The 24,007-nt window shown below is 40.2% G+C and overlaps 1 protein-coding gene across 1 annotated transcript; it reads left to right on the plus strand.

Moving 5' to 3' along the window:
* Positions 1-3,740: 3,740 nt before the first annotated feature.
* Positions 3,741-20,823, plus strand: LOC139717489 (S-adenosylmethionine-dependent methyltransferase Rv2258c-like). Its single transcript, XM_071628995.1, has 5 exons — positions 3,741-4,155; positions 16,898-17,109; positions 18,369-18,476; positions 19,148-19,449; positions 20,542-20,823. Exons 1-5 carry the CDS (start codon positions 3,962-3,964, stop codon positions 20,821-20,823), a joined length of 1,098 nt encoding a protein of 365 aa, XP_071485096.1. The 5' UTR covers positions 3,741-3,961.
* The last annotated feature ends 3,184 nt before the right edge of the window (positions 20,824-24,007 follow it).

The following is a 24,007-nucleotide window of genomic DNA, read 5'->3' on the forward strand; positions in this document are numbered from 1 at the left end:
GGTAGAGTATGTAAAATATAGCACTTTGGATTTATAGGAGTGTAGGGTAGATTCGTATCATGGTTGTACCTTGAGCAACTCACAGCTTTATATATTGATTAACCTATAGCGGTCACGATTTAAAAATGACGTCAAAATCACGTCCATTTTCTTTATTAATTTTCGTCAAAAAGGCGTCTTTAACCGACGTCTTTCTTGTTTTCTTTACAAGACGAGTATACGTTAAAAAGTCATGAATTAACGTGTAAACGACGAACACGTGCTTATGACGTTATTCTGACGTGACATCTTGTCTTTCAAATGGTAAATTACACGTCATTTAGACGTCTCTATAATTATCATGACCACCAAAATGACGTAGGCCTACGTCTTTTGGACAACTTCCATTTTGATTAAAAATACGTCATGACGTCAGTTTGAAACGTTTAGCGACGTCCGGCATTTCAATTTCTTTGTTTATTTTCGTCAAAACACTTTTTTGACGTCAGATCTTGTCTTTAATGTTAATTTTATCAATTTACACGTTTTTAGGACATCTTTGTATGACCACCCACAGACGTCAGAAAGACATCACAAATATGACGTGTTTTAGAAGTCCTCCATTACGTTTGAGCAGAAATACGACTTTTTGACGTCAGTTTAAGACGTCGTATCTAAATGGCGTCTATTTTTACGTGAAATTGACATCATTCTGACGTGTCTCTAGTATCAGAGAATACGTCGCTAATATAACGAGATAGATAAATCCTCAAAAAGCGATGCAAATTCGACGTCATTTATACGCTGTTATTATGACGTCATACGTATAGGCCTATTAATCAATGTCGCAAAATGACATAATTTTGTAATACGTTGATTATAACGTCATAACTACGTCGCAAAAGTGACGCAAACTTTACGTTCTTAATTAGTCGCTATAATAACACGTCATAAATACATAAAAAACAACGTAACTTTTACGTCACTGATACGTCGCTATAATGACGTGATGAATACGTTGCAAATCAACGTAGGCCTATATTGATTTTACGTCAGTAATCAATGAAATTAATATCATGACGTGAAAAACACGTCGCAAAATTGACCTAAATTTCAAATACGTCTTTACTACGTCACTAATATGTCATAAATACGTCGCAAAACTGACGTACGTAAATTTCACGTTAATTATACGTCCCTCATATCCTGACGTCATAGAAACGTCGCTTAAAACTGGTAAGTTTTACGTCATTTAGGCCTATACGTCGTAGATATGACGTGATGAATAGGCCTAAGTCGCAAAGCAAGTAGATGTTACGTCATTAATACGGTTCGTTGATATGACATGAAAAATACGTCGCAAAATTGACGTAAATTTTACGTCATTAATACGTCACTAATATTAGGTAATAAATATGTCGGAAAACTTACGTAAGGTTTACGTCATCTTAGGTAGTCCCGAACGGGGTCATCCCACAAGACCGACACCCTCGAGTCATACAGCCCACGAGTTCGACATTAAAAAGAGGTCCATGAGTTATACAGCTCACGAGTCATACAGCCCATGAATTCGACACTATAATCATAGGCAAATGAGTTCGACACTAGGTAAAAACAGCCCACGAGTTCGACAGATACAACACGGGGCATAATATGTGTCGGTCTCGTGGGCCTTGTTAGCTTAGTGTCGAACTCATGGGCTGTATGACTCGTGAGCTGTATAACTCATGGGCTGTATATGACTCATGAGCTCGATGACTTGTGGGCTAGCTGTATGACTCGTGGTTGTCGGTCTCGTGACGTGCACCCGTCCCGAACATGACGTGTGATACCTTTATACGTTTCAAAAAGACGTTTTAAAATCACGTCATTTTACGGGTCATTATATGACGTGTGACCATGCAGTTTGTCCAGTTGCGACCAAATTAAGACTGCTATAGCTGGGAGAGAAATGACAGAGAAAGAAAGGAGAAATACAGGAAAGAGAAAGACTCAAGACAACTATGAACTCTCCTGGGAAATGTTATTTTCTCCCATGATGATTACTGAAAAAAATTGCGTTGTTAGCATTTTCGTCGCGTGTTCTTACAGTCAAACCTGTCTATAGCGGCCACTGCAAGGGAGACAGAAAAAAGTGGTCGTTATAGACAGGTGGCTGCTATGGACAGGTTATTCACCGTTGTGCGCATTTCCTACGTGTAGGCCTACATGTATCACCGTAGTCATATATGTATACATCTATTGAGTAATTACATGTACACTATACATGTATGTGTGTACGTTATATGCACATATCCACGTCACGTGTTTCACGCATTGAACAATGCCGGTGTTTATGCAAATTGTTGCACAGTACTTAGCATGTGTACAGTCGTGAAGAAATCCAAATGCATGTTGATTTGTGTTGATTTACGATACCCTCAACATCACTTTTGAGGTGAAACGAATGTCTAGAAACATTCCATTAAACGATTTTTAACTTGCATATGTGACCGACAAAATACATGGCGAGGGAACATGCAAGTTATGCTGAGTCGGGGAGAAGGTGCATTCCAATGTCTTTTTTGTTAAACATTTCATTACTTTAGCAATGATTGACAGATGAGGTCATCTGAGGAATATTGGTTTGGAAGGATTCCCAAGTAATCTGAAGATGTATATGGAATGTTTCTAGATTTTCGTTTCACCGCAAAAGTGATGTTGAGGGTATCATAAATCAACACAAATCAACATGCATTTGGATTTAAATGCATTATTGCAGGGGCGGATCCAGGGAGGACCGCAACCGGCGCACGCCCCCCCCCCCCCTTTATTTTTTGTTGAAACAAAATAAATAAAAAGAAAAAAATGGGGGGAGGGGTGCGTGCGCCCCCTTTAATTTTGTAAACGCGCCCCCTCTTTACGGAATTCCTGGATCCGCCCCTGTTATTGTGACTGAATGAGTGATGAATGAACGTTGCCCCATGAATGACTGGCACGGCTACAAAGCAGAAAAACACGCTGAATTATCGGCTCTGTGGCCGCTATAGACAGGTTATAAAATCTACCGCGGGAAACAAAATTTGTGGCAGCTGGGCGCATTAGACAGGTGACCGCTATAGGTACACAGGGTCTGTAACAGGGCTTTTCTCTGGGGGATTTTTCAGTGACCGCTATAGACAGGTGGTCGCTAAGGTAGGCTTGACTGTATACTAGTAGGCCCTACATAACTGGCCGAATGGTACACATTCGCACACCATACGTCGTGAGAACTTCGCACAAACTGCGCAAGAATGGTTTGCGGCTCCGTTGTCGGCACACATTCGGAGAAAAACTTTTCCGCATGTTGAATTTTTGCCATTCGAGTCCTTCGCAAATTGTTCGCTTGCTCCCCTTTTAGGAAGAGCGGTGACAATGCTGTTAGGTTAGCATTATAGTGCTTCTTTGTGTACGGGTGCTATTATGGGCGCCGAAGTTTGGCTCTGTAATGATACTACATGTACTAGTATTGCATGCAGGCAGGTACACAGTTCAGTCGCTGCAGTACGCGGAAGTCGCGACGGCCGTGCTCATTGCGCTTCGCAAGGCGTCCGTTGCGAGCCCAGAGTACCGTCAAGTACGGACGAGGTGATCGGTGGTCCCTTGCAATAACCTCTTGCATACTCAGTGGCAGCTGCCTGTCGAACGTCGCATGTTTATCGGTTCTCAACAAGAGACACGTGCACGCTGCTAGCTGTAGTGACGTACGTTCATGCATTCAGGTTCGTGTATTCCTAATTGTGTACACGTGTATTTGTCACACCTCGTACAACCTACAGCGTATGACACAACATCTTGTTAGCTTCGAAAGCGAACATATCATTGACTTAGCATCTGACATTTATCGCAGCAAAGTAGCTGATGGTCTATCAAGGTCTAACATCCTACTGGGAGTGAACTCAAAGAGCTGTAAGAGCACGTATTGTGATAGCCGGGTTCAAGCACGCCGACCTGCGAGACAATAATGGCTGCGGAATCCAGGCCGCAAGATCAGACGAAGGAATCTTTCGGAGAGTACCTCTCTGATGTGCAGGTCAAAGGTTTCACAGCACTGGGCGTGGCGATGGGCGTGGCTACGGGGTTGCTGGAAAAGATGAGCCATCTTGACGAGCCAAAGTCATGTCGAGAAATCTCCGAGATAGCCCTCCTGAAAGAGAGGTGGGAATTGCGGCGGCGAGGCTTGTTATAAGCCCGATAATTATTTGTAGCCAATTATGCGATACACTACATTCGATATGTGCGTCACTCCCGGCTTGGTTTTGAGCTGATTAAATTGTTGCTACTGAGACACGGTCGTATTGTATGAATTGATAAATGTAAATGAAGACAGAAAGTTTACAATCTGCCATGTAACATTCTATTACGTTGGCCTAATCAAATGTCATCACACCATAATTATGCACTATGACTTCACCACGCAGGCCCTAATCGATAATTGCAAATAATCATTGTATTTCTGGTCGACTAAACAAACTCATGTAACAACCCCACCCCTCCCCGATTTTATACCAAACCTTCTTGACGTTGGTTTATCATATTGAGGAACCAGTGAGTAATCGACATAAATTAAAAGGACACAATTATTCATTCTAGTCCAGTGCCCAGTGTTTCCATACCTTAAGGGCACATAGACTCGTCGGTAATGATGTCAGAAGTTGTTCGTACTTTTATTATGCAATTTAAACATGATCGACCTTTGATAGGCGGGGAAAAATAACGGAAGGCATGCTTTAAATTTCATAAGCTACCAGTCAAACCTGACTTAGTGGCCACTTGCGGTCACCTGCCGTATGCGTCACTGAAAAAAGAAAATCTCCCCGAAAAAAAAAGAAGAAAAAAAAAAGGCCACGTTAAAAACCCTAAGCATAGCAGCCACCTGTCTAACGCGACCAGCGGATACTATTGATTGTGTTTCCCGTGGTAGATCAGCGACGCGAATGCTATAAAGACGAATAATGGAAACGTCTTCCTTGCGCATTGTGCAGAACACAATTTTTAGCTCATAATAGCGTCGTTTGGCGTTCGCGTGGCAGATCAGCAACATGTGTATGGCGGACACAAATATGTCGTAGTCATAGCCAAGTCATGATTCAGCGTGTTGTTTTTTTTCCTGCAGCCCTGTAGCCTTTGAACAAGGCGACTCGCTCTGCGTGCCCCCGTATAGCGCGTTTACCCCACAAACCTGTTGGCCGGCGAGTGGAGCGAGCCGCCTTTATCCACTCGTTCAGGGATGTGTACTTTTGTCGTTGTTGTTGCTTTATATTCTTTGACAAATTTGCGTACAAATTTGACGCAGAAAATACACACGGCACCAAGGCAAGCCTCGTTAATATTAAGTAACTATCTACTTAATATTAACGAGGCTTGCCTTGGTGCCGTGTGTTTTTTTTTTTTTTTTTGGGGGGGGGGGGGGCAAAATCTCGACGGGGGCACATTATGTGACAGTGTGAAATCCTCGGCGAGGGAGCGAAGCGACCGAGCGGGGGTACCACAGGAGGGACTTTTTGTAAAAACAGAGTACAACAGTCGCATTTATAGAGCATTTAAAAGCAAATTTCTAGGAAATTACACATAATGGAAAAATTTAGTGCGTGTGATTATAACATATGGGGTACATTTATGTGACGGTGTAAGATCCTCGGCGAGGGGGGGGGGGGATACCCCCCTCCCACGGTAGGGACTTTTTGTAAAAACAGAGTACAAAAGTCGTGTTTATAGAGCATTTAAAAGTAAATTTCTAGGAAATTAAACTTAAGTAAAAAACAAAATTAGTGCGAAGGACTATGATTATAACATGCGGGGGGAGGGGTACATTTTGATATGACGGTGTGAGATCCTCGGCGAGGGAGCGAAGCGACCGAGCAGGGGGAGGATGTGGGAGGGGGAATACCCCCCTCCCACGGTATATAGGGACTTTTTGTAAAAACAGAGTACAAAAGTCGTGCTTATAGAGCATTTCAAAGCAAATTTCTAGGAAATTAAACATAGTGAGAAAAATAGTGCGAAGGACTATGATTAAAACACGGGGGTACATTTATGTGAACGTGTGAGATCCTCGGCGAGGGAGCGAAGCGACCGAGCAGGGGGAGGGTGTGGGAGGGGGGAGTGTGTAGGAGGGGGGAAATCCCCCTCCCACGGTAGGGACTTTTTGTAAAAACAGAGTACAAAAGTCGCGTTTATGGAGCATTTAAAAGCAAATTTCAAGGGAATTAAACATGGCGAAAAAAAAAATAGTGTGAAGGACTACGATTATGACATATACGGGGTGTACATTATGTGATGGTGTGAGATCCTTGGCGAGGGTGTTGGAGGGGGGTAAAACAAACATCACTGCGAAGGACTATCATAACTTACATGTATGAAAACTGTGCATTTTACTATATATGTACGGGCAGAGCGAGCGAGCCACTTTCACTTTGCCATTCGTCTAAAATGTATTCAATAAAAGCTTAAAAGTGATCGCATTGTTCGAGCAATAAAGATTATTCTTATATTGCTAAAAAGCATAGAAGAAAGGGAAAATGTAAGGTTTACTAAAGGTATGTTTCAGGGGGCACAATCGACGACGCGAGGCTGCCATCTATCACTAAATTTACTCATAAGTAAATATTAGTGTATAGATATTGTAGTGTATATTAATAATGAATTATGATTTCCGCCCCGTTAGGGGCGAAAATTTTGCATTTTCGGTTATGAAATTGACACCTTTTAGACAAGAAAAGTGCCTTTATTGTTCATATTGTTCTTTGAATAATTGATAAATTATTTGTTACAGGGGGCAGGGGGGGGGGGGGGAAACTCGTTTTGCCCCCAAAAAAATGTTATGAGGGGCACCCCCCCCCCATGACTGTGGAGAAGCGCAAGAGACGTTAGTCGAGTTTGGGTAAGGCTGGCTTTTTGTTTTTGTTTTTGTTTTATTTTGGTTGTTGTTTTATCTTTAAAAATCATTCTTCTGTCGTATTTAGAGGTTTGGGAGGAAGTTTTCACTTTTTTTTTTTGTTCAAGCGGACCCTGCTCGCTAGTTACGGGCCTGGTTAGTATAGGCCTACATTGATGACTGCTTTTTCAAGTTTGTTCATGGATGAATCAGGGGTGCCCGACCCCCTAACGAAAAAAAAAAAGGGGGGGGGGGGGGCAAGAGAACTTAACTTGTAGGCCTGCATGTTGATCTTCTTAAAAATCCCTCGATGGATTTTTACCAAACTTGGCAGGTAGCATGCCTATAGGGGGTTAGGATCTCCCTCAAGTGGGCACCATGTTCCCCTTTGGGCCCCTCGAGGCCCAAACCCCCAAATTAAGGGATAGACCTCATTTTACAAATTTTCTTCTCTAGAACCCTAATTGATAAAGCGAAATTAATACTATGAGTACATTAATACATTCATGACTGTACTTTCAAGCTTGTCCATTGCAGATCCAGGCCTATTTTTCCAGTAAATTTTCATCTTCTTGAATACAATAATAATGATGCATTTCCACCAAACTTGGCAGGTAGCTTTCGTAGGGGGATAGGTATGGGCACCATGCTCCCCCTGATTGCCCCAGGGGTCCAAACCTTCAAAATTAAGAAATGTTAAAAAAAGAATGTCTTCTCTAGAATCAGAAGTGATAGAGCTTTAAAGTCTTTTTTTCAAACTACATAGGCAAACTTTCTATTAAAGTACAGTCAACTTTATGTAGTTTGCAAGTATTTTTACCAGTGTGATGGAATACTGTAACATTTAAATGGACACCATGCCTCCAGCTCTCAAGGCACCCCTCAAAGTTTGCAATTATATTCTCAGGTAAGTCCGCGAGAATGCGTGGAAGGTGAACTTGCGATACTTGGGTGAGCGCGAGACCCTCGGGTCTGTTGTTATGAGATATATAGGGCCTATTCCTTTTCTTCTTCTTTTTTTCAGTCCCCATCACAGGTATTAACATAATGATGAAGATCTGAAGAAAACCTGGAAGGATTTTATTTTTTCCCGTATATCACCGGCACAAAGTTCCAAACAGGATTTCAACAATATCTCTGAGATACAGCTTAAATTCTTTCGTTCCCGTATATCCAAACACTAGAGGGAAGAGCGGCCTGGAGCATGCTGACGGCCAATAGGAGATACAATTATGTAATACCCGTATGTAGCTCCATGGAACATCAAAGTCAGAAATGTATGCTGCAACCATTCAGTTGTCGTGCTACGCATAAAATTTGCACAAATTGCGAAGAGATTCCACTACCTGCGGTGCCGTACCATTTTCAATCTGCCAACAATGTGGGTTGCTTAGATATCGGTTTATTTGACAAGTTCGCAGCAGCACCTCGATTTATCTTGCATAAGCCTATATATATCGAGGTGTTTTGAAAATGGACGCGAACGACAATAAGTGATTCTTACGAATAGAGCCTGAATCGTAAGACTAATACGAGGTGTGTGCATGCCCTGGCGCGTGCTCTTCCCAGCCACACAGTTTGTGTATTGTGACGTCATTCACACGAGGATGTCCTTAAGGTCAACTCGAGGGCGTGCAATCAAGCACTGTAGGAAGTGAATAGGAGCTCGCCATTGAGGCCGTCCGTTGAATCTGCATACAACAACACGCACAGTTTGACTGTGGCAGGCCCTTGTCAACGTCGACAGCTGTACGCAGCGTTCCTACCGTGCTACAAGCAAGTTATGCCTCGATTTGTGTACTTGCATGCTTTGATTTTCTTCCATTGTTGCTTTTCTAAGCATTAATTTATTTTTACTCATAGATAATTCTGATTTTTAGGCCCATATGCAATGATGTTAGATACGATACCACTCACAACCTATAGCTGTTCTACTGTAGATTTCACAGAGGCTCCGCACCAGGCGAGTTGTAATTAGATGAAGGAAACTATACAAGGCCTACCAAATTTACAGTTTGATTGCACAAGTCATGAAGGCTATTGTGAAGGAAAGCAGAGAACATAGATGTCTCGACTTTTCTGTTCTACCCTTGCCATGTATATAGGAGGTAGTATACCTCATTGATATAAGTACATGTACATCACATCGAACGCGTTTTGAAAAAGGAAGAATCAGGAGAAGTGGGAGAACCAGGTGTTTACAAAACGCAAAAGTCCGTGCTTGATGGGGAAACGCCAGTCCCTCCAGGAGCTGATGCGCCTAATTGTTGGTATTTTAATAGGACAATGCTCTCCAAATGCTGATATTTTTTAAATTATTTCCCTAACTAGGGTACTTTCAACAGGTACTGTACCACTGTCAAGTTGCGCGGAGCAAGACTAGTGAATGATTGAAGATTCAAGATGAGCGACGTTTCTTCAATGGCCAAGAATCGTCATTTCTCGGACCTGGAGAAGCAGACTTTGGTGCAGATGGTCCTCGAAGTGATCCACATTGTCGAAAAGAAGCAGAACGACTCCTTGACCTTGGAACAGAAGCATGACGCCTGGTCAGACATTGCCCATCGTTTTAACTGCGACCCTTGCTGCAATTATCCTCGCAGTGTTCGGCAGGTCAAGAAACTTTGGGACAACATCAAGACCAGGTCAAAACGTATGGTGGCGGATCAGCGGCTCCAAAGAGCACTGCATGCAGATCTGCCAGCTGCGTCAGCAGATCATCCCGGAGATCTTGCCGACCTGGATGCAATTGGGGATGACTCAATCGCGGAGAAGGTGATTTACTACATGAACAAATCCGCACTTCGAGGTACTCACAATGCTGTCGTCGTAGACGAGGACGACGAAATGGAAGACGACCACTTCCTGGATGAAGGTATATTATTCATCGTGCACTGAACCCAATTATTTGGATTCAGTGAATGAAAAAATGCACTTGATACTAGTAGTAAAATCACACCTACAACATGTAGTGAGGTTTGTGGAAAATCAGACAATCCGTTCTTGAAAAAGTTTTGAGTATTCAGAGTTTCAGTATACCGCCATCGCTACACGGACAAAAAGACTACAACAATTCATGACGTCAAATTTGGACAATGATTATAAACAGAATTTCACCTTTTTTTTTCTTTGAATGATAAGCTCCGATAAATTCTCTTCCACAAGTTTGTTACTGACATCAAGGGTAATATTCCTTCGGCCTTGAATACGAAAAAGGAAGGATAAGTGCGCTTTCATACTGATCGAAAAATGAAATCATGTAAAGAATTTTCTTTAAAATTCTCTTTAGAAGATGAATATCCTTGTCCAACTGGCATATCACGAATTGTTGTTCATGTAGTCTTATAAATATTCAGCAACGAACTCGGCAACGAAATTTTAAATGTTCATAACTTCAGAACGTATACTGTTCGACTCTCCTCAAACTGTACTGAAAGTATTGAACGAATGATAATTTCTGCAGTCGCTCAATCCACATAAATTTCATTCTCTAAGAACAGGCTTAATATCACCCATAGTAGTCACGTTTGGGCGTTTATGATTAAGGTTGTGCCACCTGGTGCCCACGATCAATGATCAGCCAAATCACTTTGTGTCTTTGTTGTTGTTTTCAAGCCCCGTGATTCTCAATCGTGTTTCTATACCAGAAATTAAGTCAAAATTACGAAGGTTGCATACAAGTAGGGACATTACAAGTTTCGTAATGAAGGCAAACAGTTACTGTTCATACTTCCTGATTATGTGATGACAAATTACGGGTTATCGCTAAAAGGGGGAAAAAAGTCTTTGGGATAGCGTAAGCTTTCTGCATAAGCTGAACATACATGGAATCCAACTTAAGTCAGCCTCACTATATACCGAGGATCTTAAAACCGCGACAGTACAGTAGGCCTACCTTATCACAGCTGTTTGCAGGTTTCTCACATTATCAGGATCCAAAACAACCAAATAAGATTTGGAACCTGCAAACTCACCTTGTTATATGAGGGTATTTTATACCTGGGCCTATCTGACCCTGTTTATAACAAGTTTATATACTGTGTACACTACGTAAAATAGGTTCAACCTAGCACCTTTAAAGATGCTGACCAATGTCACACTGTGAGCATCTTTACGGGTGCAACTTTGCACCTTTCAGACAAATAAAAAAGTGTCTGCCAATGTGCAAAATTGCACCCGTAAAGGTGCTCACAGTGCGACATTAAAAAAAAAGGTCTAAGGTTAGCCTATTTCTGAGCGTTCTTTTATAGTCAGTCGGATTTCTTGTGTCTGGCAACTGCCTGTAGTTTATGCTTATTAGTGCAAATACACAATAATCCAGTGTCATTGTAAGCCAATTTCATGCTGTTTCATGCTGAATTTTGGATTTAATTTTGCACAGGCGAAGAGCAAAAGGTTATTACACGAATCGACTATTCTCTTTCCAGAACATTGTGCTAGCAGGACCACCATTTCACTTCCAGGGTGATCACGTTTTGAGGTCATGTGACTTCCTTTTTATCTAATTCTCATTTACAGACAAGGAACACATTGGCTTACCGGCACTCCAGACAAGGGATGCGGTAACGACCAGCAGCGACGTCATCGCTATCACCAACGTGATCGCTGCCCAGTCTTCCAGGAACGATACGAACGCATATCCAGAATCTGTAAGAACCGACGGGGAAAGCAACAGCACATCACCATCTGGACATCCGCTTCCTGGTGTATCGCATGCTAACACGGAATTTATTGCCAGCCCCATGCAACTACCGCATTCATTGCCAACTCCTGCACGAGATGTGCCCACCACGTCTCAGGAAGGAAGACCTACTCAAGTCCAGCGCAGCGCAGCAGCTGTTAGAAGCTCACGGGGTGCATCACGTCGCACCTTTGCAACATCATCAACTACACCCATGGAAGCCAATGGATTTTTCGATGTGCCTTCCCTGACAGCACGAGACAGTCGAAAACGCCCCCGAGTGTCGCGTGGTTGCCCGAGAACACTCGAACGCTTGCAAAGAGAAGAATGCGAACTGCGCATTAAGAAATTGAGAATGGAAATGAAAAACGAGCGGGTTGAGCACGAAGAGCGACTTCGTTTGCTCAGAATCCAGCAGGAACTTTTGAACTCACTGAGACCTAACCCAGCCAGCATCATTAGCTCATTACTCAGATGAACTTTTTTTTTTTATAATTCTTATACGTGAACTGTCATCATAGTTAATTTTAATGTACACTGTGTTTTATTCTGTTTTTCAGTAACTGCCTCATGTCTACCGGGTTATTAGACTCATGTTTGCCAGGAAGGGAATTGGTTCGTCTAATGCAATTGCCATTTGTGTCGGGGGTTATTAGATATTCAACGTAACATTGATTTCTCTTCCTCATCAGAAGATTTATTACTGATAATTTACATGGTTTACATTAATTATGTCACAGATTGAAATTACGTTATCACAAAATCATCACACTAGGCGTTTTCACATCAGCCTGATAAAAATCCAAGCTCGAGATATTTTTCGCGATTGCGAATTAGCGCGCTATTTCATTTCTTATTCACATCAGCCCGAAGAGAATTAGCCCGAATTTTTTTTGAGCTAATTCGACAGCTGAGTATGTGCAAACAGCATCAGCAATGTGTGTATCCTCTCAAAAATTCCTCATGACTTGTGTGCAGTTTGCCTCGATCGATCGGGTCACAAACGCTAGGCATGATGGGATGCATCGCGCTAATTTCTCGAGTCGTTTTCACATTATCAAATAGCGCGCTACTATCCCGCTATTTCAGAAATTTCTCGAGTTGGACTCGAGAAATTTTCTCGATCAGAGCGATACAATAAAAGCGCGCTAATTTGTGTTCACATTATCAAATAGCGCGCTATTTTGCTATCGGGATGGTTTCCCATATCAGAAAATAGCGCGCTATTTCGAAACATCGGGCTGATGTGAAAACGCCTAATGGACAAAACAGATTTGGAAAGAAATTCAATTATCATTACCTCAAGAATATTACAAATATCTGACATTGATTCCAGTGTCAAGTATATTTAAGACATTGGAAGGTGTACTTGATGGTGTTACAAGAAAAAAAAAAGAAAATTTCTGAAATCCTTGATTCATTTTTTGAAAATAACTTTTACAAATAAGATTGGGTAGGTTTAAGATTAGCATTCGTAGATTTTCCTGGAAATATCGTCGGTGAAAAAAAAATGAAAAGTTTATATTAGACAAAAAGCTTTGCGTGAACTTGAAAAAAAAAAAGTTTCATCGTCTGTTTAAAACCACTGCCAAAATGGCTTTAGTACGAATTGAGATGTCTCGATGAGACGTAGTTTTGTTTTTTTTTCGGTTTATATTCGTGGAAACGAGGTAAGAAATTCACAAGATCAAACTAGATGTAAATGTATAATGAAATGGCGACAGGGAGCCATACCTGATCTTAGAGCCGTGCGGTCCCAAAGGCATGAGGTATAAGGAACAAAATGAACAGCAGACAGAACTCGATAGGGTTCAGTCGAGAATATTTATCACGAAGTGGAATCGTCAGAAATAACAAATTGAAGAGAAATCAAGAGGCGAAGACGATATTGTTTACGCTGCTGTGTAAATCAATGTCGCCTTTGCTTTAAGCTATAGATTTTGTTTAGTTTTTGTTTATTTATTTTTTTTACAAATGTGCGATTAGAAAATTTTGAGATGTTTCTCTCTTTTCGAAGAAATTTGTTTCAAACGGTTCAAGACTCTTCAATATCATTATCATAGTGAAAGAACCATGACTTTCGAAATAATTCAGTATATTTATCTTAGCGTCGCCTCAAGGTTAAGGATCTTGTAATCATTCGCATGAAAGCATCGATTATATGAAGAAAAAAAAAATAAACGGAGACATAATTATTACAGTTGAGCAGCTAAACTCTCTTCCTAAAATCTTAATGAACATTTAGACATAATTGGAAATGTTTTATAGTGTGGTAAAGAAAAGTGAAAACAGTAAAGTATTTGTGCTGGCAGGTTAAAGTCCCTCAGAGAATTTAAGATGGACGGTGCATTATGAATGGCAACCACATCAGCTTTCAGAAATCAGATCAATAAACCTACTGTATTGTCTTTTTAAGACAGTGTTATTATGATTTGAAGATACGTCCAGATGCATTTCGTTGAGACAAAGGTATATATCACATTTTGGTAAATGAATAGCGCTATATACTACTCCAGGAATATTCATCATACGCTGCAATTGTCATATAATATAGTGCAGCGGTATCTAAAGACTCAGATTAATGTCATAATGGATTTGGGCGACAGATACTGTATACGATGTACGTGTGTCTCACGTTATTCATGTATCTAATCGAATCCCTGTTGAATGACTTGATTTGAGATTTGGGATTGGCATGGTTCACGTTTAATATAGACCTGCATAAGGAGTGCTGGTCATGTGTCTCAGAAGACAGAAGTGGTCCGCATTGAATTTATTGAAGAGGCCGCCAGGAAAACTTCCGTTGACCTATAACGTTACATTTACTGTAATATAGTTGTCATCGAAATGATGGTTTTGTTGGTTTTTTTTTTTCATTCCCGATTTATGTCTTCAGCTTTATTAGAGATACACATACATGTACTATAATAGGCCTAGTACCGTGTACCGTGCATCATTATGTATCGATTTAATTCTTGCACTTTTCATATCGTCAACTGTTTCAGTGTCATAAGAAAAAATCAATAAAAGAGGCGTTCATGTTAAGGACGTGTGGGCAGTGTTTTCTTTTTGTTAAACCCTGCTGCATGCACAATTGCAATTTGCTTGTTTATTTGTACATATGCATCAGGAAAGCCCAAAGAAAATGTATATGCAATGCAGATGAAACGACGCATTTATGTCTAATCATGAGCTCTTGTGGAGTTACCCGATGCACTGTTCAGTGTAAGTCCATTAGCTGTGGTTCGATTCTTTTTAACATCATGTAATTATATTTACTGACATTGGTTTGGAACAATAGAAATTTTCATTGCTTTGATGCAGGAAGGAAAGCTAGCAAATTATTTGGAAAATCAAAAGGAGCTCATGGTGCCCGCCAGTTTTTCAAGTCAATAATCTTTGAAAGGACAGGAAATCATTCTCAATACGCATGTTTACGATTCTCGCCAAAATGCCATACACAAAATATAATTATTATCAAAATGAAAATGGTCATTTTTAGCGACTTATATCCTGATGGAAATTATGAAATGTGAGTGTGTGTGTGTGGTGTGTGTGCGTGTTTGTGTGTGTATGTGTGTGTGTGTGTGTGTGTGTGTGTGTGTGTGTGTGAGCGTGTGTGTGTGTGTGTTTGTAAAATTGGTGAGTGCATAGTCAAACCTGCCTTAGTGGCCACCTGTTGCGGCCACCTGCCGTATACGGCTATTTAAGAAAAAATACTGTAAATAAAAATCCCCTGAGAGAATAAAGACCCTATAATGTGCATTAGGGGCCACTAATTTTGTATCCCGCGGTAGATTTTGAGCTGTAATAGCGACCATACTGCCTGTATATAACGCCTCTGCCGAGTCGATAATTCAGCGTATTTTTCTGCTTTGCAGCCATGGCGGTCATGTTCAGTAATGGCCACCACCATGTATTCGCCCGCCATTCAGGCATATGCACTCGTGAAAAGCTTGCTTGCTGTATGCTTGAGTAAATGCGATATAAAGACATAAATTCAGTATTAAAGGCGTTTTCGATTTATGAAACACACGTACATGTACGTACCATTAGAATGATGATACGTGTAATTTTATGTGATACACACACCAAAATACATTGTATCCGAGGATCTGTCTTCAACGGCCACCTGTCCTTATCCGTCACTCTGTGTCTCCCTTTGGTGGAACAGTTTGACTGTATGTGTGTTTCAAGTACAATGTAGTGTATTACAATCATGTGCCGTCATCGCTGGATAGGCGAGCTACAAAAATAATGTGAGATCAGATGTAACAGTTTGGAACGATGTAAAGACAATACGTCTTATTTAAAGAGACTTCCCATTTTCATTTTTGTGGCGTACGGAATGAGTTCATTATCTATACTGGCACTTGATTCATAGAGGCAGTGCGAATATCACCCTTAACATACAATCCGATATAGAGGGGATGAAGTAGTACTTCGCATCCAAAAACGATTTTTTTGTGAGAACTTCATTTCCCATATTGACAGCACATGGAACTACTTAAAGTAAGTAAATGAATCGATAAATAAATAAATAAATATATATATATATATATAAATAAATAAATATATAAATAAATAAGTAAATAGATCTTAGCTTTTGAAGGGACTGTCCGATTTTCCTCAAAATTCACTGATGTGTTCATTTAATATTTCTGCGTTCACTGAATCAACATTATGCATTTGGGGTAATATTCTTTTCAGTCATGAACAGTGACGTCCGCATCATAATATGAGGGGTCGTCATTTTAGCCGAAAGTAGTGATGGCCTGAGAATTAGCGGATGTTTCCCCTTTAGGTCAATCAAATGCTTCCCCTCAAAATGTTTTGTGGTTGTGACTATAGTATATTTAACCAGCAGCATGTAGATATGTTTGGAAAAAAAAATAGTTTGTGAGACTTTTTCACAAACAAAAGATATAAATAATGTAGAACGATGTCATGTAATTCATATAGATTAATTATTCTAATGACCTGATGTCACTGATTTTAAGATTACAAGGCAGAACTTCATTATTTCGGCCTAATTTGAACGACTGATGCAGTTGGTCTGTTATGTTTCCCATGAGAGTATATATTTAACTATATACAAATGGATTGCTAACAATCGCTGATTCTCGATCGGATAATCATCAAAGAAAATGAGCATCTTATACAATGATTATCTTAGCTGAAAATTGATAATATAAACATGTATACCTGGAAGTTGGACGTAAGGTGTAAGAAGTATGAATGTAAGAAGTTTGTGTCGCCGAGATTCTGTACGGAACAATTCAGAGCTACTAAAGACGCATTATCAATTCAGTTGTTTGTGTCCTTTGTTGCCATGGTTATAGATACGTCAGGGAATTACTCGGCATCTTGGTTTGCGGCCGCATCGTCGACTACAACGCGGCATCTGACACCTTCTTTCTCCCTTCCCATCGCCGCTCATTTTTCATACCAGGAAATATCGAGCATGAGATTCCAATCGGAATTGGACATGTTACATCACTATCTTATGCCGTCAATGACGTGAGGGAATGTTTCTCGCCAAATGGCCCTCGAGGTGGGTAATTCAATCTTATTCTCACTTTTGATATAATGCATTTCTGTAAAAGTACCGCATGCCCCCCCCCCCCCCCAAAAAAAAAAGAAATACAGCGGGACCCTCCGCAAAGATAACTTGAAGTGAGTCAATTCAAATACAATTTCAGGGTATGAAACTATAATTATTACCCACATCTTACAGAAAACCCCATCCGATTTGCTTTCAGTGGTCAAAGAGAAATGAGGAGTTTTGTAGAGAGCATGTCAGGAATCCCTTCCCTCCAAGTTCTGTCCATTGTGTTCACACATTAAGCAGTTAAGTGCTAAACTTGGAAGAATCAGACATGCGTTACAACAATCCACATTTATTTTGTCTGTGACCACTTAACCAAACTGAATGGGGGTTTCTGCTTAATATAGCTAATATGTTATATTTAAGGCCCTGAAGTGGAATTTAGACAGTTTGATCATATTGGATGTTATCAATGTGAAAATCCGATTTTATTTATTTGTTTACATTTTTAATTTTTATATTTCTTTATTATTTTTATTTATTTATTTATGTTTGTTTTTTTATTTTATCTATTTTTATTCATTTATTTATTTATTATTTATTTATTTATTTATTCATTTATTATTTTTTTTTTGGGGGGGGGGGGGGTGACATATACTGTATAATTTTATACGCCCAAAATGTACTTAATACACTAATTGTAGCTGTACGTAAGCTGTCGTAATAAGAATAGCCATGGGGAAAACTTATTTTCCATAATGTTAGCGCTCTTTTGGGAGAAGCAAGACAATTATTACAAGCACATATAATGAGCTGTGTAGCGGTATCAGATAAGATTCCATCTATTGGCTGTCGCGTTTGACAAGACTTGCATTATGGTGTGTTATGGTTTCAAAAGTTTGTTCGCAATTGCAAACAAGAAGGCTATGTAGCTTTTATAAATTTCTTCCAATCTTGATATATCACACTGTAACAGACTAGTTGAACAGGTACACGTCTACATATGCATACGTTAGACGTGTCGGTCATTCCTTGTACATGTATCTGTTCCCCGTGAAGAAACGTGAAGCTTGCACATAATAATTAAAATTTTTGTATGTCATAAAGCTCTGTATGTGAATCCGCTGTGATCGCAGCAAGAAACTTGGAAGATTGAATACTTAATAGTAAGAAACTTAGGAAGATCCCAACAGTAAAGATGCATATTTGGGGAGAAAAAAGAGGCTTTCCTGAGTAATATTTTGTGCATTCCCTTTTCCTTGAAGGGCTATCAAATGAACATTTCTCCTATATGCCTGAAATGAGCTCTCTACGCTTTCAGCACTATCTACTAGACGAGTTAAAGGATTTCCCAGGACTTCATGAACAGCTCGGTACGTCTCGACTTACATCCGGGTCATTCACGCCGGAGGCGATGAATATCCGAAAGGTCGAAGTACACCCAATAAATCTCTTAAGCACACAGAAAAATTTGTATTGCATGCACCAACACTTTTACAATGTTGTCAAATACGTGTACTATAAATGCAAGTACACAATGTATTGCTGTTTTGCTTTGAGCCCCCCCCCCCCCCCCCCCCCCCACCCCATCCTGGCCCTGTAACAGCGATAAATATTCCTCCATTACAGTTTATCGGTTTATTATCACACCCACTTATGTTTTTAAAAAATGTTGGTGTCATAACAGCCAACACGGTACATTTTGTTAAGCATGAAAAGTCTTGGGGTTTACCTTTCTTATGTAATATTTAACTTTTAGTGTAGGCCTATACACTATATGCAATGCTACTTATTTTATGTAATAGATGTGGCCAGGAAGTTTATAAAGGGGGCTTTTGATTACGTGTATACAGATGTACGTCCATTTAAGTGTCATCACTCTTCATCTGTTGTCAATATGAAATAATGACTTCATCTCAGCCAGATTTATGATTTTGAGCTTCCTGCTGCGACTTATGTATAGAAGGCCTATATTCACATAACTGACATAAATTTATTTTCATGAAATGTCAACCATCATGATACTTTGCTTTCACATACACAGAATCAGGCATTCAGGTACTGGACTTGGCGTGCGGGCCCGGTTCTGCCTCGATCCTAATGGCCAAGCATTACCCCAACAGTCGCTTCATGGGCCTCGATATCAGTCCTGACGTCATAGTCAAGGCAGAAGAGGCGGCCAAGGGTCTACCGAACGTGGAGTTTCAGTGCGTTTCCGCCGAAGGACTCCCTTCGGAATTATCGGAGAAATTCGACTTTCTGTTCATCTACAATGCCATTCACGACTGCTTTCACCCGGAGAAGGCCGTAAGAGAAGCTTTCCGCGTCCTGAAACCCGGAGCAAAGGTTAGCGTCCTAAAATGTTGATATGAATTGAAGTATAAGTTATATGTGAAAGCGGTTTTGATAACTAATGGTAAGAGGAAAAAAGGCTACGCATTTTTATTATCTGGAAGTGCGTGCACCGTGAGGATTACCTTGCTGTAGGCCTTGCCCTCTGATGAATACGACGGCAAAGTACCGTAGGCATCCTTCTTCTTTCCCAAGTAGTTTTTAGAAATTTTCATTCGTGCACAGTATGTAGTCATTATAAAACAAACTGTACACAAGTACAAAAAAAGACTCACAAAAGCACAATTTTAACGTTTTACTAGTTTCAAAATAATTTCCGTGGGTAAATACCATTTTTATAGGCTTGGCCCTACTGGAAAGAACACTGCAGAGTCCCACAGTGTGAAGACATTGTGAACACAGTGTGAAGAGATTCCACACTGTGAAATTCAAGCATATTGTGAACACATTCTGAATCATCAATTCGCAGTGTCGAACAAAACATCACTGTGTAAACTGTCCGTGAAAAACCACACCACAGTGTGAAATCAACTTCACACTGTTAGATTCGAGTGTTTTCACATTGTCGATTATGGCATTGTGAATAGATTGTGAACACCCCGTGGAGTACTGAGTTCTTTCCAGCAGGAATGACGACCAACAAAGAATGATCATCAGGGGCGGATCCAGGAATTCCCTCAAAAAAGAAAAAAAAAGGGGGGAGGGCTTTACAAAATTAAAGGTCGCGCACGCACCCCTTCCCTCCATTTTTTCCTTTGTTTTTATTTAACTGATCATTTTAGTACTGTAGCCTTCGTGCCATCATTACTGAGGCAATTTAGCATTCAAAGAAGGCGTACGCTATCGAAATGGGGACATATCTATTGTGGGCACCATTAATTTTGTACATCATTATTAACTCAGCTTTATGGTAGACGTCCGTTGCAGGTAAATGGAAGAATGACAAGGCCCATTTCATATCAGATTACATTATTTTGTCGTGAAGTACTTCGGCAAGAAACATGATTTTTGCTGGTTGTTTACTTATATAGGCCTTTGTAACTGTGTTTTTCCCCTCTGTTAACATTTGCATTAACCCCTGTGTAGGCCATGATTCAAGAGCCCTACGCGAGAACGAAACTGGCGGACAACGCTCAGGATCCATCGATGGCTTGTGTGTATACATACAGTCTGTATTGCTGCCTGCCTCAGGCGAACATACCGGACGATGCAGCGGGACTCGGGGCAGCGTGGGGCAAAGAAAGGTGTCAAGAAATGCTTGAAGGAGTGGGCTTCAAAGTAGTGTCCACAAAGCCAGGTTCTGGAAAGAAAACGTGGTGTTTCCACTGCACCAAGCCGGAGAATGAAGCAGGAGCAACAGCACATTGAACCCATGACAGACACCATGACAGTCACCAGGCTTCGTACATAGGCATAAGGGCGTGAATACATACCATAGTTGGCCGCTTTAAGTCAGACACACTATAGAAAACGAAGAGGCTGCTGTATGGAGTTGTAGAATGCTTACCGAGGTTGCGGGACTTTGGGGGCAGTCAGATTATCCGATACCCCTACTCCCACAGCTACTCCAGACAAGCATTGTCTGATATGGGTACCCCCCCCCCCCACTCCAAACACACACACACACACAGAACACACGCGATCAAGACGAAACAGATTAATAGAAAAAAAAATGAAGAAATTATGATTAAATAAGCTCCCCCCCCCCTAAAAAAAGGGAGTTTAGTTTGTTTTATTTTTCTTCTTCCTTTTTTTTTCCCAAGGGAGAATGTTTATTGTTTTGACATCGATAACCTCCCGGTTTCTTTATACGTACCAGCTTAACATACATGGTTGTGGGCTTAAAGTTATACATAACAAATTTGCCTCTCTGGTTCTCCATAATAAAAACGCGTTAGGGTAACGAACGAATAAACATATTTTCTTGAGCTGTGTAGTATACTGGGGACCTGGGCATGAAAATGAGTGCTGCTCACGGTTAACCTTGTCTCTCTCTCTCTTTTTTTTAAGGTTTTTTTTTTTTTTTTTTTTTGTCTTTCATGCTTTCTCAATGGTAGATTAATTTTGAGTTCAGTGATGTGATGTTTGATATAATTACTTTAGTCTGGGAGATTGTTTCATTCAGTCACAAAGTGTTGTGAGAAAACACTTATAAGAATAACCATTATTAGGTTTTTGCACCTGTTCTACGTCATCCGACACTTAGGTCCTTTAGTTCTATACTGTTTGTTAAGTTCTGTTCTGAGCTTATTTCTCTTCTGTGAATCCCTTTTCAAGTAAGAGTGTCATAATATCTAGGAGCAATATTCCAATTATTTCTTTGGTTAGTTTTTATCAATATGGTATCGTTGATGTGATTGTTTCTCTTTTTTTAACTTCCTAGGGTTTTTTTTTTTGTGGTGTTTTTTTTTTTTTTGAGGGGGAGTTAGCTTTTTGTATTACTGCTTGTAGTATGGCTAATCTGCATGTACAAGGTATAGCGCTGTCATACAAATATTGTAGCAAAGTTTTCCCTTTCATTCTTACTGAAAGGAGTCAACGTTCAACTCTTTCAGATCGACAGTATATTCTATTATAGATTTGTACATTCAAGCGCATTTAGTACAGTTATTATTTCTGTCTGTATCTTTGTTGAGATCTTTTACGTCAATTGTCCTGACCTATACTGCCAGTCACCCTTTCTGCACAGATACCAGGGCTGATCCAGTAATTCCGTAAAGGGGAGAGGGCACTTGTACAAAATTAAAGGGGAGTCCCCCCATTTTTTCTTTTTGTTTCTTTCGTTTTAACAAAGAATAAAGGGTGGGGTGCGCGCCCGGTGGGCCTCACCTGGATCCGCCACTGGATACAAAATTTCAAACATGATACATCTAGTACATTACTTGCTGAGGTGAGTCAAGAAAAATTTGAATGGCGCTGTATGTAATTCATGTATTTGAAATGGGTTGAATATTTCGTATGTCCTCTGCTTTTCATTCAGTGATTTTACAGTTGATAACATTTTTCCGGTTTTTGTATTAGCATGTAATCATTTCGAGGATAATGGACAATGAGCAAAATAGCTTATATCTTTTTTTAGGTATACAAAGCTACGTCCTGAATCTTGACGTACATCTGGTTTTCTACCGATTTCATTAATCATTTTTCCTTTCGCTATTTCACAACTTTCTCAAGACTGCTATAAGGTGCGTCTTCAACTATGTAATACACATAATAACTTTCGTTGTCATTGTTGTTGTTTGTCCAAGCTGAAATATAAAGGAATAAAGAGTCATATGAATGACCAATTTATCTGCCGTCTGTTTTTCTATATATTTCGATCAATGTCCATAATAATACACAAATATTTCTATTCTTATACACAGAGCAACATAAATTGATCGTAATTGTGTGTGTATGTGTGTGTGTGTGTGTGTGTGTGTGTGTACGTGTGTTGTAGAATATTGATCTACATCCCTGTCTTGGAGGGGGTGGCTTTGAGTTTACTGAGCCTTTAGCGTGTTTTACGTACTATTTACGAGAGTTCATCTATAATAGCACAGGCATTACATGATTGTACAGTTAAATAGATTTTAATTTTCCCCGAAAGATCATGATTTTCCCGAAGTGCGCAGCGCTTGGTGAATTGTCACAAGGGGAAACGTAAGTCTGAACCCTAATCAGGCTTTTTCAGCAATGCTTAATCCGAGGGGGGGGGGGGGGGACACCTATTCCACCCCGCCACCCCCCCCCCCCCACCATCTCGACCATCAATGGCGCGATCATGACAGTATTTGGCACGTCCGACACTCACGTCGTAATCTACAACATTGTATCTTTGATAAATTTTTGTGAAATCATCAATTTCTAATTTTAATAATTGATTATGCAAATTAAGCTCAAGATCTTATTTTGCCTAATTTAAAGCATTGAGAGTCTACTTTTTGTTTTGTAGGCCTATATATCTATTATCATATTCAACAATGCATCATAAAAACTCCCCAAAATCAAGTGAATCCTTATGTATTTTATTGTTCTTTGATTTTTTTCAATGTACATGTATTTTCTTTTGAATTTAGTTTTTCTTTGCTTTGTCATGAGAAATTGTCACTTACCACTCTTCTACAATAATCAGCATAAAATCAATCAATCAAAATGTGAATACAGTGTAGTACAAAATAGACATGTTTTTTATTAGTTTCACGACAGAGCACTGTTTTCCATAGGAAATCTATACAAAATCTCAAAATTGACCTGCAGTTACAAAAATAGGCGAGGCTTCGTTACGGTATAACGCGCGGACGTTGCAATTGTGGTCTCAAAAGTGACGGAGACTTGAATTGAAAAGCAAAGAAGCATCGTGAAGAGGCCTCGCCTTGCAATATATTAGGGAGCTTTAGATTTTAGACACGCGGACGTTCAAAGGGGAAAAAAAACATGGTCTGAGCGTGCGCAGTAGCGCACGTCAAGTTACTGCGCACGCTCAGACCATGTTTTTTTTCCCCTTTGAACGTCCGCGCGTCTAAAATCTAAAGCTCCCTATTGCCATGATTACGCAAAACGTCGAGGGGCC

This window comes from Diadema antillarum, unplaced genomic scaffold (assembly GCF_040938485.1).
Source record: "Diadema antillarum isolate AM-2024a unplaced genomic scaffold, OU_Dant_1.0 scf00000075, whole genome shotgun sequence".
Classification (NCBI taxonomy): domain Eukaryota; kingdom Metazoa; phylum Echinodermata; class Echinoidea; order Diadematoida; family Diadematidae; genus Diadema; species Diadema antillarum.

What these genes read in the sequence shown, in the direction of transcription:
- LOC139717489 (XM_071628995.1), top strand. Translation starts at nt 3,962, where the DNA reads ATGGCTGCGGAATCCAGGCCGCAAGATCAGACGAAGGAATCTTTCGGA. An exon ending in AGGACTTCATGAACAGCTCG is followed by an intron (nt 18,477 to 19,147) that starts GTACGTCTCGAC and finishes TCACATACACAG; the next exon opens with AATCAGGCATTCAGGTACTG. An exon ending in TCCTGAAACCCGGAGCAAAG is followed by an intron (nt 19,450 to 20,541) that starts GTTAGCGTCCTA and finishes ACCCCTGTGTAG; the next exon opens with GCCATGATTCAAGAGCCCTA.